The 16,124-nt window shown below is 43.6% G+C and overlaps 1 protein-coding gene across 1 annotated transcript in view; it reads right to left on the reverse strand.

Moving 5' to 3' along the window:
• The window catches only part of roraa (RAR-related orphan receptor A, paralog a), a 210,224-nt gene that overhangs the window by 71,433 nt on the left and 122,667 nt on the right, over window positions 1-16,124 (reverse strand). Inside the window, exon 2 of the mRNA XM_086108487.1 lies at window positions 2,104-2,133. Within this exon, the coding sequence (XP_085964613.1) occupies window positions 2,104-2,133 (30 nt within the window). The remainder of the gene's footprint in view (window positions 1-2,103; window positions 2,134-16,124) is intronic.

Genomic DNA, 16,124 nt, shown 5'->3' on the forward strand with positions numbered 1-16,124 from the left:
AGATTGAAAATCGAGCTAAGTCAATCAAACAAGGCCCCGCAAAGGAGAGGATGCCGCAGTCGTACGCGTATCTGTTTTCATTTGGAATACCGCATCCTATGATAGCTCAATGATGAGTCCACTCGGGTGGGTGGAAAAAGGAAGTGGAGGAGAGCGAGCGATTGGAGCCTGCTAGCGAACAGATGCCCTTGTAATTTATATTGATGAGGGGACTGGCATGGAGGGAAGCTTCCAGCAGTTTGATCACTCAGAAGGGCCAAGTGTGGGGGGGCGGGGGGGGTTAAGCAAAGACCCCAATCCATCCCTGTGGGCCACCTTGGACCTGGAAGACCTTGTAAACACATATGTGCATACGTTACACACGCAATGCCTTTATCACTGCCAAGAAGGATTACGACCATGTAAGGAGGGCGTTTGCACCTCATTATTCTTACTGCACCACAATCTTTTTTTTTTTTCCATTCCACAATCACCTTGTTCTATTCCCCACATTTTGACCACTAACCGGCCCTTCAACTCCGTCTTGTGGACACACTTCTGACGAGCTGCTTCCTAACTACGAGGCACACCAGTCAACTCGTTTTTAAGTGCCTTTGACTTTGATTTCCTCCCGTGGACAAGATTTGAATATTTCCCAGTGAAATGAGACAGAATCGTCCAGTTCCTGCCCAGGGCTTTGAACCCAAGACTCCTAAATCATGCTCTTTGATTTGAGACTCCTTCCGGCGTGGAGGTGCCTCGCGCTACACTAATTAAGATAGGATAGTGTGGTGGTGGTGAAAGGTGGGTCAAGAGATTTCCGTTTCACCTTCAAACATCAACACATTTTTACAAAAAAAAAGACAAATACAGGACCTCATGACAAGCAAATAGCTGAACAGACACCGTTTCTTTTTTTTTTTTTTTTTTTAACACAGAGCTGTTTGAGTAAGCTCAAAGTGTAGAAGATCAAATTCTTTGCCCTTCTGTCTGATGTAAGAAGGAGCCATGGAGTTTTTGGGGGGTTTTTTTACAGGGCGAGAAGCAGTCGCTCACAATCTCTCACAATCTAAAACATTCGGACCGCTCTTACGGAAAAGCCCCCTGGCTTCCCCTCACCACCAGTTTCATCTGTGATCAGAGTAAATGGATAGCCGTCACACGCACTTTCTGCCATTTCCAAATTCGAGATGCGAGCACACACACACACACACACACACACACGCACACACACACACACGCACACACACGCACACACACACGCGCACACACGCACACACACACACACAAACTGCACTATAACATACACAAAAACATTTAAAGATGCCTCTTCCAATTGCACTTCACCCATGTCAAAACAGCCGGCAAATCTCTTGGAAAATACGGATTTCTACAGGTGGGACTGTTCATCCATTCTTCATGAGAATTCTGAGATTGAAAAGGCAGCTGTGGTTTGAGATGGAAAGGCTCCATTACAACTGGCGCCATGTAAAAAAACTACAACAAAACAATCAGCTTCGACTGACACTGACGAGGAGGTATTAATTCCATTATTTGATTGTTATTGTGGGTGCAGTTTGTCAGTAATGTACTGTGTGAGTTGGTTTGTAATAGTTTGGGTCACTCTGTTTAGCTACGTGAGAGGTCTCGGTATGCTACGGTGCAGTTTTTCTCCACTGCAAACTACAACCACAATAATATTTACGAGCCCTGTAATGGTGTTTTCTTCGATCCAATTCTTGTATTCATTCGTTTTCAATCATTTGCATCTTTCATTTTTACTCATGTGATTGACTTGGCCAGATCCAGCTCTCACTCGTCGAAAGTTAGCAACGGCAACAAGACACCACATCCGCTTGCCGGGCTGCAAGGCCTCTTTGCAAGAAAACAAAGAGGCGCCTCGGCACGGAGGCAGCGTCGACGCTGCATGATTAGCAAGCAGTCACATGACAGCCTTTTTCATTTCCTCTTTGTTGTATTGTGCGCGGGAACAAGAAAGTCAACATGATATTCATTTGGTGGGATCACATTCAACGAATGTTTTCCCTTTTGTCCACCATTTGTAACTTCTGCTTGATAGAAATATGGTCAAGGAAATAACTTAGAAAACGTCAGTGTACTTACATGTGTGTGTCTTCTTTGCTACGGAGATACCTGCAAAGACAAAGCAAATACAAATATAATACCGCAAGGGGAGAACAGCATCATGCAGTGTATATCACAATCTTAGATAAAACATTTCCTCCAGTGTCAATTTAAAGGGGCCTTTGCAGGACGAGATCCCCACTTGTCACGTGAAAGCAACGGCTAATTTTTCTACAGCTTGCGTCGCAAACCCGGGGGAAAGCGAGTTGACATGATTCAATAACTGGCTGAAAAAGGCCGGATAAAACAATGTTTCAGACACATTTGAGGGGAAACAAGTTGAAGTGTAACGAGGGGGAAAACAAATAAAGCCCTGAGCCTCCGAAAGACAGACGCAGAGGAACGGATAACTGATAGCATCTCCAATGAGTAGAAAGTGAGAAGGGGAGTCACCGAAGGGTCCGGCGGTCTGTGATGGACCTTCGAGCATTGCCCCACCGCTCATTGCCAAAAAGCCTTCTGTTCTTTCCAACTGTTGAAATTACAAATGGTGAACTCAGTCACTCATACGTTCACGTGCCAATGTGTCACGTTGTCAGCATCGCACACATTGGGACAGCTGTAAAAACCATTATTGGTGCAAATGCAGGAAATGACAGCCTTGTTTTCAACGTTTTGTCAACTTCACACATTACATCTCATTGGAAAGATGACAGGCTTTTCTTCGTCACCACATTTGATTTTGGACTTAAATGTTTGGATGTAAATTGTCACGCGCAGCCCAGCATGCAATTACATCCGGTCCGTGGAACCACTCGATAAATAGCGTGACGCCGGTCAGCACAGCACGGCAAGCATAAAAGATTAGGAACAAAAGACGTCTGCGCTATTGTCAGTGGCAATTACTTTGTAATTCACATAAGCACAAATGTGTCTCCCTAACGCTGCAAGAGACCGATCGGCGTGTCATTAATTTCATTTTCACTCAAGGTGCCAGATTCACCACCACTAAAGTGGTAATTACTTAACCGTACACAACTAGACACCACTTCAACGATTATCCCCGTACAAAGTAACCCATTTTGGAGCCCCGATGACACAAATGCGATGACTGTAACTACAGCAAAGCATGCTGGGAAACCCGTTCTTCTCTGATTTGCTAAGACGCCGCCATATCTTATATTTCAACGCTGTGATGTGAAGTGCTGATGACACGCGAACAACAAATTCTATATTGTGACACAACGGCTGCCATACCCGGCACAAGGCAACGTGCAATCGAGAAGTAGCTGTGGCTACATGCAGCTCAAATTCTTTATATTTTCGGTATCATGTATCTGCACGTTCTCAATTTTACTCTGACGAATACGGCAGCATTGGAGGGAGTTAGCGGCACTTTGTAAAATGTTGTGCTTTTCGTCAACAATGGTTGTTTCTTATCCCCCCATCGCAATGGGGGTTGTCAAGTGTGCTGTCAATTTACTGGTAATTTCTTGCAAACCATTTTAAGGGGCTCTGATCATTATCTGAGCAACTCAAAATTTCTCTCACTGTTGGACAACTGTAGTCTTTTGAAAGTCTCTACACTACGACAAAGTAAGGCTATAAAGTATCGAATAATCTGACCATATTCTGAAGACAATATGTATATCTTATTGTAACAACTATTCAAGTACACATAAGATGCCGATTTTTTGTGAGGTTTTTTTGTTGCACATTAAAATGCTACAAAGGCAAATTTTGATTTATTCACCCTACTTTTTCAGTTGAACACTCTTCCGATTAAAATGTGCTTCTTTATTTATTTTTTTTGTCTTACCATTACGCACTCACTGTAGCCATCATCTATTACATCACATCCACGTGCTTGCGTACGTGGCGGCGCTCATGCTTGCGCTTAGAAAAAGGGAAAATGATGAATGCATTACTTTATAACGGGAAAACGTTGGACTGTTTAGCTAAAGAAAACGTTAAACATAACATCGATTGTATGGAAATGTGACAACAACAAAAACAGAAGTATTTTTATTTTTTTTAAAATATCAAACTCCAGTTGCTATGCAGGTTCGGAAAAGCAGACCAGGTGGTTGGGGGGGGGGGGGGCGTCTTTTCCTCCTCTAAGTGTCATTCACAGCCATGTGATTGGAGGTGGCAAGGAGAAAGCGCCACAAAGCCAAATAATGAGTCAGGCGGTGAGAAAGAAGGAGCTAGCTGTGGGCGCTGACATTGGCAATGGCTGCCAGCTCATGTCTTCTCGACTGGATGGCAGGTTCAGAGGTCAGTCTGGAGGTGAAACTCTCCTTGGTTGATAAACCAGGCTGGTAAGAACACGCCTGCAGCCAGAAGAATGCTTTTCTCTGTGGCTATTCTTGATTTTACCCATAAGAGTGAAAGTACAAACCAGTAAAACTACAATATCAACTTTTAATCATAATTTCATATTTGTATAAACATTTTGAAACAAATTCAAATGCCATTCATCCGTTATTTGCGGCACGTCACATGACCAAACCCGGAATAACAGGTTTGCGGACTTTGTGTGTATGCCGTGATAACCGGCAAAACAACGAGTTGATGACATGATGCTTTGAACCCCAACCGGCAAAATAGAATTATAAAACATGATCAAATAGAATGCAAAGCAACATACTGGTTTGACAACATGCACAGGTAATTATTGTATGTTGGGACAAGCCAAGGTGTGTATGTGTGCCTTTAAGAGGCGTGGCCTATATAGTGACTTGCTTGCTGTAGCTTTTTACTAAAAAATGCACCACTGATTGTGGCTGTCCTGTTTTTTTCCCCACTTAGCTCACATATCTGAAGCTCATTCGGAACTCAAATGTTGGCTCACAAAGCGTCAAGTCAAGATACCATTGTATAATATGGGATTATTTTTACTTAATAATTTCATGAAATCACTTTGCATCAAATACATATGAGAAAGAAAGAAGAGCGCCCCCACCCCGCCCTTGCATGTAACTGCTGAATTCCTATTTTTATATTAGCATGTGTCACACTTGAAGGAGGGCCAGTTGTCACACTGCGGCCTTTGATCAGTCACATTTCCCCTGCGTCACTCTCGTGAGACTTTGCTCAAGCTATGGAGGAAGCGAGGTACTGTGCACTTGACTGGAGGTTAACCTCCACCACATCTATCTGCAAGGAGATTGGGGGAGTGGGAGGGGGCCGGGTGGAAGGCACATCCTGTAAACATGCCACTTCGACAAGAAAAGAGTGAGTGCGGGCTGTGGCAGGCACGATGCTGCAGACGGACGGCCGTGGAGCAGCCTGCCACGGCTGGCGACTCAAAGTGACAGCACTGTAATGAACTCTGAGGCGCACGGTGGGCTGTATGTCATAATTTCAGGTTTCTTAAAGCCTGACAGGGAATGATTATCATGGATGGTTATTGTCACCGCACCTCCCTGGGAGACGAGGCGTGCTCTGGGCTTGTTGCACCGTGACATTCAAAGTTACAGTCTCCTTCATATAATGGAGCTGTCCTCTCAGCGCGCTAATGGGAGCGATCCATTTAACCTGTGCCAGAAACACACAGACGAGGAAGTTCCTAATGCGAGGCCCGTACCGTGGGGACGTCACACTCGTCGCACCCCCCCCCCCCCCCACCCCTCCTGGCTGCTGCCTTCCTGCTGCTTGATTCATTGACTGGCGCTCCTCACTTATCCTCATTCACTGCTCAGTCTGGGGAGACAGGGAGGCTCACTTTCTACTGCTTGCTCCCCATACCGCCGCTGCACGGACGATGCGCACAAGGACACAACTGCCGAAACGGACCCGGTGTGCGGGAGAAGCCAGTGAAGGAGCGCAGACCGAAAACAACTACAGACCAAGACCAGGGTCCTTGGGAGTGCTTCCTTAAAGATAAAAAGAGTGAATCAAATGGGAAATATTGAAGCCTCTTTTCACAAAAATAAAGTAGATATTCATGTAAAAAGTTTGGAATGTTAATTAGAAGACAAGTAACTATTTCATCTCCAGCTGTGATCGGTGATCACTTGTCAATATATGTTCTGCGGTTAGCTGGCGACCAGTTCAGGGTGTACCCTGCCTCACGCTCAAGGTCAGATGGGGTAACCGCCAGCCCAAACAGCAACCTGATATGGATAAGCGGCACAGAAAATGGACGGACAGACTACTGAGAAACAACTAACATTGTTATCAAAAAAGTTGTAAATACTGCACGGGTAACATTTTAATGTCAAGTACAAAAACAACCTGTTGTTGGCTATAGAAAAAAACTAAAAGTATATTTTCTTCACTACATAAAATATATAATGACTTTGTGGTGATATAGGGAAAAAGGTGAAATACATTCCTCATTGGTCCCAAATCACAGGGTACTTAGAATCGATCCCAACCCAGTCAGCTATGCAAACCACTACTCGATCAATGGATTCTGTGTGTTGGGACAGGTGGTCAAACTTTTTTTTTTCTCAGTGGAGTTGCTATGGAGGCGTGCGCAATAACAGAAATACTATATTTGTGGTGATGAAAGATAATGTACGAGAGTAAACATATTGCGTCACTAAAACTAAAATGTGAAGCAAGTTTCCCAGTTTATAAGCAGATGGCAGTAATACATGGCTCTTAATTTTAGTCTACACTCCTGAGGTTGTTGGTGAATGATGATCGTGTCACGAGCGCATACTTTGACTGCTTCAGCCTGCCTTGCTAACAGATTAATGCAACATTCCTAAGAGGAAATCATTCCAAACAATGAATGTGTTGCTCGTTTTATCCGTCTCATGCACCCAAAAGGTCTGATCACTGACATGTTTTACGTGATTTACGGACCTGCGCCGGTTAGGCCGGAAGAAAATTTCATCCAATGCATATGTGTGGGTTCAAGAAACGTCTGTGCTGGTCTAATTGTCTCCATTTGAGAGAGGGCCACGTTTCATAGTAACACAATCATTAAAGATATCCTCCCTTTTGCACTGACACACTAATTAGCTCTTATATTACTGTGAACTATACATGCAAAAAAACATAGTGATTAAAAAAAGCACAATGGTTCTAATCAGCTGCCCCCAAATATACTAAAACACTGAATCCATGGAGAGGCCAAATCTCTTGGGGAGGGGCTCAAAGGAAAATGACTTCTTCGTCTCCAGGCGCTGTTATTTCTGGTCATTTCTAATTGGTTTTAACTACAAGCAACCACGCGGAGACTCTACAGGTTACTTCCACGCATCACTATGGAATTGTCTGCAAATAGAAGATATACATCCAAATTAGTTTTAGAGGACACCACAATTGTCTTTCACGAATCGAAAAGGAGACAGTCATGGGAAATCTCAGCGCACAAGACTTCCAAAGAGAAGTTGAGGCATCCCGAGGGGACGACGACGTTATCAGGGTGACCCTGACACCGTCCAAGTCCTTGCTGAGTTAACTTATCATGTAAGATGCCCCTCCCCCCTGTCTTTCAAGCTCCCATGCAGTTGTGCATTGCCGGGCCCGAGAGTCTGCAGGTGAGACCAGGGCGTTGTTTGGCGGCTCGTGAATTATACATTGCGGCAGAGGAATTGACGCGGCCCAGGAGGGCCCACAAACAGCAGGCATGGCTGCGAGGCAGATTGAAGACTCCGACGGAATTTTAATTGCACCTCTGGGAGCGCATGTGATAAGTGCTATTGTTATTGGTAAGACACCGTTGCGCACGTTTACCTTTGCGAGAGCCCAAATGAATGGCGCCGTGCAACAAAAGGTACAAGGTTCGACACTTCAACAGTCCTTTGCTCAAGGTTACGAGACAGTGAAATCTATCACTGGTGTTTAACAAATATTTATCAGTTGGTTCAAATCACGATGTATTCTTCAGAGAATAAGTTGTGAAACATAACATTCAATTATTATTTTTTTTATGGCAATAGGAGCACAATGAAAAGGAAAAATGTAGAAATGTTGGTGAAAATAAAGCTGCATTTTGGGGAAAGTAAGTCATTACGAGTCATAGTTATGAGCTCATCATTTCAAGAAATCCATGCTGTGATGAATAAAGATAATTTTAAAGTTATCTGGTTATAAACGAGAAATTGATTTGTAAAAATGAAACTGACTGTTAAAGCAACAAACCCACCGGTCCATGTGCTTCTTTCACAGGAATGGAGCTATTTGCACAATCACTTTAAACCCCTGATAATGACGATAACCCGGTGTTGAAACACAAACATACTTCTTTTTGCTCTTTAGTTCACAGAGAAATTATTGTCAAGCTCTGGTAAAATTCACATGTTAACAAAGAATCAAAAATATGCCTTCTAATTATTTCATTTTTCTTTTCAGTGTGGCTCTAATACTCCCTTGTATGCTCTATTCTAGCAGTGATAATAAGGTAGTATTGATGCATGCAGCAGCAGATGTATGCTGGTCTTACGTTGATGAATTGGGGTTGTCTAGAAGAGTACTATCGTGTAATTCCCACATCAATAATTAGGAAAGATATACATCCCACCAACCATTAAATGACTTGTAGAAATTGTGCAGCTCGGTTAAACGACTACCAAAGAGGCGGCTAACAAGCCGGAGTGCAAAACGAGAAACCACTGGGTTGTTTTGTTGTGTGCTACAATACAGCGGTAAAGGTGACGAGCCACAACATGAGGGTTTAAGCGTCTCTGATGTTGCTCAATCTGATCTTGGCTCTGGCTGCACAAAAGAGTAATTTCCCCCTATGTGCGCGAGCTGTTTTCTCGAGGGCCTTGGCGGATGCAGGAAAGCCCAGGGCGCTGGTCAAAGCCCGGACCGGGGGCAAAGACAGACCTCTGTGTCCTCTCCTCATGGGTGGTTCTCAGCCCAGTGGTAATCTCTCCGGGAGCCATTCTCAACCGAGCATGAAACCCAATAGCCTTGCAGCCTGCACTGTAAATAAAGACAACCCTCATTCAGTAGACCACCCTGACTATTTTAATTCACTCCACAAAAGTCTGTCGTACTTGTGCACCTAAACCGCATCAGGAAAGGACATGTCTCTACATTTGTTTTTTTTTAATCTGACACAACAAACGATCGATTATTTATCTTTTCTTAATATCGCTTTAATGGGAAGGGAGAATGTTATAAATGCTTCTTTCCATGCCAGCAGTGAATAACGCTGCCAAGAGGAGATGCGCCATAGTAATCTTTCTTCTTGCTATAAACGAATTGAAATTGAACCAACAGCCCCTTTGCTGGTTGAAGATACAGATATTCAAGCGGGAGTTTGCGATTCACCCATCAACAGATCAAACCAATAAAACTGATTGTTAAGACTTTATTACAAATAACTCATGCTAGCAACACAGCATCTGTGGCTAACTTCAGCATGTTCACAGTGCTAATGCTAGGTTGGTTTTGCTAGAGCTGCTACGCACTTGCGTAATTGCGTGGACAAATTTGAGAGCCATCCTCGTGCCGGTTAGTGAGAAGCACAGCTTTTTTCAGATACTCAATCAGTTTTATCAACGCAAACTCCCTCTTAAGTTGATAAGCAATTTCAAACAATTGACCCTATAAGTATTTTGGGGAGGGAATTATTAAACATGCCAATGGCACAAGCTTAATTTCATGCCCACATTTAAATATACGGCATTGTTTTTTGTTTTGTTTTTTTTTGTATCACAAAATATCGTTTTTACAATTCCGCGCAAGCTATCAGTTGCTCCGCTTCTGCGGTTGCTCTCTGCTTTCCCCCAGAGACAACACTTTAGCATTTCTATTCACATTACAATACATCATTTTATCGCTACACAGGTCGAAAGCTAAACAGGGAATGCATTTATGCAGCTCTTGAGGCTTAAACTCCAGTTACACTCGTTTTATAATAATGGGCTGTAATATCGGCCAATATAGATGCTCCCCCTCGGGCTAACCTATTAAGAGGAATTTAAATATTCAGAATGTGCAGCGGTTAAATAAAGAGAAAATCTCACTTGTTGTCTCCTCTCTGCGTGCTTGCTCGCAAAAGGATGATTCAGAGGCAATGTAAACTACCTCAGGAACCCACAGCGGTAGGCCCAAGTCATTTTCACAGGTGAAGTATGCCCATTTTTACTTATTCAATGCCATGTGCATTCGATATCATCTCCGGAATAGCAGAAGGAAGGATTAGAAGAGGTGACTTGATGTGTGCTCTGACAGTTAGTGACAATCTGTTAGCAGAGGCGTGCTGCTCTGTCAACAGAATGTGTACACACTCGTGTTGTATAACCCCCTCGAGGGGGAAGGAGACCAGCACTTTCACGGCAAACTCGTGTCAGCTAATATCACCTGTACATAAAAGGCTGACTCGGAATGATATTGAAAGCCTTTCATTACCATCACTCATTCATCCTCAGCTCTCACCCAGCAGAGTGCAGAGCGAGCAGGCACTTGTCTAATGAACACGGCTCTGTGGGGAAGGATCGCGGCGAGCCAGTCCAAGTCCCACAACAGTGGACTCGTGGCTCTGCTGATGAGGACTTGGCTCTAATTGCTGGAAGGGGAGGGAACTGCAGCCCCATTAGGTCCGGTCTTAGCACTTGCCAATAAGCCAAACTACCCCGATGAAGCCTCCCATGTAATGAAAACTTCCTCCGAGATGAATTACACGTCTGTCAATTCACTAATTAATATCACAGGCGCGTCTTTCGCCGCTTCTACGCAGCGAGTCGGAGAGGCAGGAATGAAGGTGTTTTCGGAGCACAGGAAGAGATAAAGGAAGGAAATGGCGAGGCGCACTTGCAAGCACACTGCGACTGGTTGCAGTTAGCCCGGCATCTATTTTTCATGCATTTCATAATTAAAACCTGCGAGTTCGCCGAGCCCTTCGTGCTCCGCGCAGATCAAAGGTAGTCCTATTAGTGGGGAGTTCATCAGCGGAGCCACTCTTCCATTTTCAAGCAACACAGTCACAGCTTAAAGCACAAATACACCGTACTGTAATTACACACGTGATAAGGCGACAGTCACAGAGCTGGACTGTGATTAATAGAACACAGATCAAAGTTTCTCTCCCTTTCCTTTTGGAAAAGAGAAGACAACAGAGGACTTTACACACAAGTGTAACACCATGCGTGCGAGATAAAGGGCTTGATGAAAGACTGAGTGCATATTTCACACATCGCCTCTTGCGGCGCAGGTGGAGTATGCTTCAGTTTGTTGCCCCCCCCACCTCCCTTCCCCAGCATGCTGCATTCTCTATGTAAATGTAATCGCAGGATAACACGGGATAAAGCCCTGCAGAGCGGAAACATGATGCCTTCTTTCTGCAGGGATATAAGGGTGTACAAGCACACCTCAATAACACAGTGAGCCACGTTTGGGTTATTTATTTGTCCCACTGACTGTTTGGGAATTTGATATCACGGGATGCCCTAGGAGAGATACGACATTTGGCCAAAACGCAGAATCAAATAAACAGAAATCTAATCTGGCTTTCAACTAAGAATGAAATATTTTCTAATCATCAGTTGACAATAGGAATGTATGTCTAAGCCGTGGCTTGTGCATTAGAGAGAGTAAATTAAGTTGAAGGTTTCTTACGAAACTAAGAGTTTTTCTCTTCACCCAATATAAAGACCATTGTCTGGAGGGGGTGAGGGGGGGGGGGACAAACCCTAAATCTAATTTAACAAATAAGGTACACAAGATGAATGCCATTGTGCTATTAGAGAGAGTAGTAAGGCTGGCATCTATTTTTTTAGAGTTGACAGGAGCAGTCAAGTTTTGAAATATGTTTTCACACGATATGCACTGAGTATGCTTTTTTTTTTTTTTTTTTTTTAATGACGTAGTTGCTGATCATCACAAACAGGCCACGCCATTTGACTTGCACAAATGAAACAGATACAGTAAGGGCTGTTAAAAAGTTATTTATTTAAAAGATCATTATTTATTTAAAAGTAGTTTACGCTCTGCTGTGTTTCTAGTATTGTTTTTTTTTTGTGTGTGTGTTTTTTTTAAACATGAGAACAACAACTGATGACTCTTTGGGTGGCGCTGATCATCATATCGTGATGCAATTGAGGCAAAACGGAGCGCGCTACTCCACTGCGACCAGCAGAGGCACTGTTGAGTCAATCTCAAGTAGTGTTTGGTTTGAAGAAAAAAAAGCATTAAACTCAGGCAAGCATGGGGGTATAGAGTACCTGTACACCCACACACCCACATATATATGTGAACTGTAATAAAAATACCCATCCATCATTTATTAGAAAGTTGTACAGTGCAGAGAATAAGTCCATAATCGACTTCTTGTCACTGAACACCTGAACAGTGAGATTTCATCTCAGTATAGATGGGGAATTTGGTGAATTTGGAGTGCAGCCCATCACTAAAACAGTCAGGTCATAAACGGTCGATGTGCCCGTTGCCACTTTTACTACATCACCCCCCCCACCACCACAAATAATACCAATTCCCATACTGCTGCGGAAACAAATTGTGTCTAAAAAAAACCTGCTGACTGTATCTAGCTTTGTGCTGTTGGAGTGTCTGTGCGAGGCAGTTTCACAGCAGCATCAGAAGACGTACTTGCACTGAAGTTGCATGAAACAGGAACTATAATTAGCCCACAGTAGCATTTACACGCTCACAGGCGCTCGACTCGTTATGCCTTCCTAATGAAAACAATACAAAATCTCGAGCTCTTCGAGCCAAGTTAACAATTTGGGAAGCAAAAGTTTTGAACTTCCTCCGAGCTCAGAAGGTCGCGCAAAGTTCACGGTAAAAACTGCGGTGTGATTACAAGTGGACACGGGCTGCTCTCACGCACAGCTTAAAGATGGCGTTCTTGATATGCACTTCTTAATGTTTCAGCCTTACAGCAGCATATTTATCTGCAAGGCAAAGGGAGATAATGCATCCCGCAGCCAAGTCCGATTACTAATAATACAATAATAGTCAACAAAACAACAGAAGGGGTAGGAACAGTTCACAAGGAGAATGTCCAACCAGCTAGGAATAAAAATGCCCTTTCTCAGGTTTCATTTTCTGACACGCCATTGATAAACATTTATGGTGATTTTTCCGCGCGAGAGATCCGACGAGATAACAGACTTCAGCAACACCCCACTGATGCTGGGATGCAATCACTGAGTCGGCAAAAGGGGTCCGAGACTCAGCCTATGGGATCAAGTCTATATTGCGTCCACAGCCATACATTGTCAGCAATATGAAAGCTTGTAGCTGCGACCGGCAGCAATAATTAATAGCATAGTCTATAAGCATTCCATTAGGTGCAAGCAGCTGTCATAAACATCTTAATTAATTTACAAAGCAATCAGCTGGGGAATTCTGGCGACGTAAAAATCTGCTTCCCTCTGCCGCTCCATAGCGCTGGAACAGATCGGGCGTTTAAATTTTTAAACATGCCTTTCATGTTCTCCAGAGCACTAAAAAGCCTTTGAACAGTCAGGTTGTTCAGAGATGCACCTAGCAGTCCAGCACCAGCCGACCCGTGTGCTATTCTTCTTTACTATAGCAACAAGAGGTTTTGGCTCTCACTGCAAGAATGCCTCTGCTCTACTTGATACCGTTTCAGCTCTTTTTTTGCCGTCCTTTTCACCATCGCATTATTATTATATATTTTTTAAAAATATTAAGTACCTCAATTTTATCAATAAAGCCCAGTCTGCTCAAATTGTTTTCTCATGAGAAATTAGTACGATTTTGTACAAAAATGATGATGCCTCGGGAGGTTACATTCCTACCATTAAGGAACGTTATTAAAACATTTTTTTTTAAATAGTGTACAGTGGACCAACCCCCTACAACCCAACTTGCGGGAATCTGTGACGAGTTGACGCTTCCCGAGAAGTAACTATAAATTTCCATTTTAATAGTTTAAAATTTTCCAAAAGCTATGGTGCTAAAACATTTGGAAAGAAGCTTATAGCATTTCGAATTTTTAGCAACATACTGTTGACATTATAGTGCCACCAAAAAAAAAAAAAAAACAAAAACAAAAAAAACATCTAAACACAAAAACACGAATATATAGTTTTTTTTCGCAAAGAAGTGGTGGTAGGGTTCCCAAAAATATACGAATAGGTGAATTTGCAAATGTAAAATTACGAATAAGTCTAGTGTTTTTAAAATGACGGCAAAACCTGTGCAGGATGGTGTCCTTTTTTTTGGACTGGACCCAACTGACATCCATCCATCTATTTATCCATCCATCCATTTTCCAATCCACTTTATCCTCACAAGGGTCAAGGGGGTGCTGGAGCGTATTCCAGCTGTCTTCGGGCAGTCGGCGGGGGACACCCTGAACTGGTTGCCAGCCAATCGCAGGGCACACAGAGACCAACAACCATCCGCGCTCACACTCACACTTAGAGACAATTTAGAGTGTTCAATCAGCCTGCCATGCATGTTTTTGGAATGTGGGAGGAAACCGGAGTACCCGGAGAAAACCTACGAAGGCCCGGGGAGAACATGCAAACTCCACATAGGGATGCCGAAAGCAGAATCAAACCTTGCACCCTCCACACTGTGAGGTCGACGCGCGAACCACTGGACCACCACTGACATTTCTCTTCATCTTGTTACTTTAGCAATAGACGTAGAACCTTTTTTTTTTTTGGTTGACTTCCCTTTCACAAATGTTTTGAAATGGTTTCACCAAGTCCGGGATGTCAATATGTGCTCTTTTCATACCTTAACGGTGTGTGTTGTTATACCCTGGCAAGTGTGCTTAATATTTCAATCTCTCATTTCGGCTACATTTCAACATTCGAGGGGACATGATTTGGATTTTTTACAATCCAAATTCATGGCCACGTGATCATCTTATCTCAGTAACAGCTGAGGATGTTCTGTGCTGTTGGGGCAACATAAACCAACCACTTACTTTATGTAAGAGGGGCATCCTCCTGAGGATACTGAAAAGTGCAGCCGAGGGAAAACAATAGCAAAACATATGTCTAAACCCCGCACAGCAAATCTGGACCGCATGGCATCAAAGCAAAGGGTCAGAATGCTGCCGCTAAAAACTCTTCCAGTCAGGGAGGGCAAAATTAAATTAAAGCCGCCTCATCATTACAGCACAAAAAATTAAGAGCATTTGCACCTGCGGAGCTCGGATATCAGAGGCGTGTGACACTTAGCAGAGCTGACCCGACATTTTGGAAGGGGAGAAACAGCTGACACAAGGCTAAAATCAATTTTTTTTTCCTCAAACAATACACCACATTCTGAGGCAACAGTTCCGCTATGATTATTCCGTGACGGAACTGGACTAAGACATATTCATGTACTACAATCAGGACTCCATTTGTCAATGCAAAATAACTACAATATGCCATTTAGTGAGTGCATATTGAATTTTCACGTGGCCATTACTCTCTGACGATAGCCAACCATCACATACCCCCCCCCCCCCCACCCTCGATTCACCCCTATCCGAACCTGCCTCTGCCTTGCCATCTCTCTCCATTTCAGCCCGTGCTCTATTTGCTTAACCCAGCCAGTGTGACAGCACTCAATGCTAAAGCACTCCCAAGGCACATGATCAAAGTCAGCAGTCAATTCACATTACAATGCATTGATTTGATGTTTCCTAACCTCCAAGGCCTTTCTCTAAAGCTGCCAAGGACCTTCAGGATATTTTAGTGTACCTCTCCTTCCTAGTCGAACACCCCCACCACCCCTCATTCCCCTTTTTCTCTGTGTGGGGTGTGAGTGCATGTGCGTGTGTGTGTCGTTTCTGCAACAGGGTTGATATGGAGATGATTTCTGGCTATTTGGTATCATTTGAATCACTTTAAAAAAAAAAAAAAACATGCCGACAGAAATGCGTGCTCCCTCCTTTTCCAATATAATTACCGCCCTCCCATCAGCCTGCTGTTTCTGATATTGTTTCAGCGTCAGCCACTCCCTTTGCTCCATGCACGTAGCACGCTTCGTTTGCTTCTCATCACTTATTCATGTGCTATTCTTTATTGAGTTGGCTTCTATGCTTTAGCGAATGCCATTTACCCCCAGTGGGCCTTTCGCAGCACGTCCATGTTTTATTCAATTACGACAGCCTATTAGGGTTGGGGGATCGTGGGGGCGGGGGTGGGGGTTAAAGG

This window comes from Hippocampus guttulatus, chromosome 4 (genome assembly GCF_054856545.1).
Source record: "Hippocampus guttulatus isolate MCC_2025c chromosome 4, RoL_Hgut_1.0, whole genome shotgun sequence".
In the NCBI taxonomy this organism is placed as follows: Eukaryota; Metazoa; Chordata; class Actinopteri; order Syngnathiformes; family Syngnathidae; genus Hippocampus; species Hippocampus guttulatus.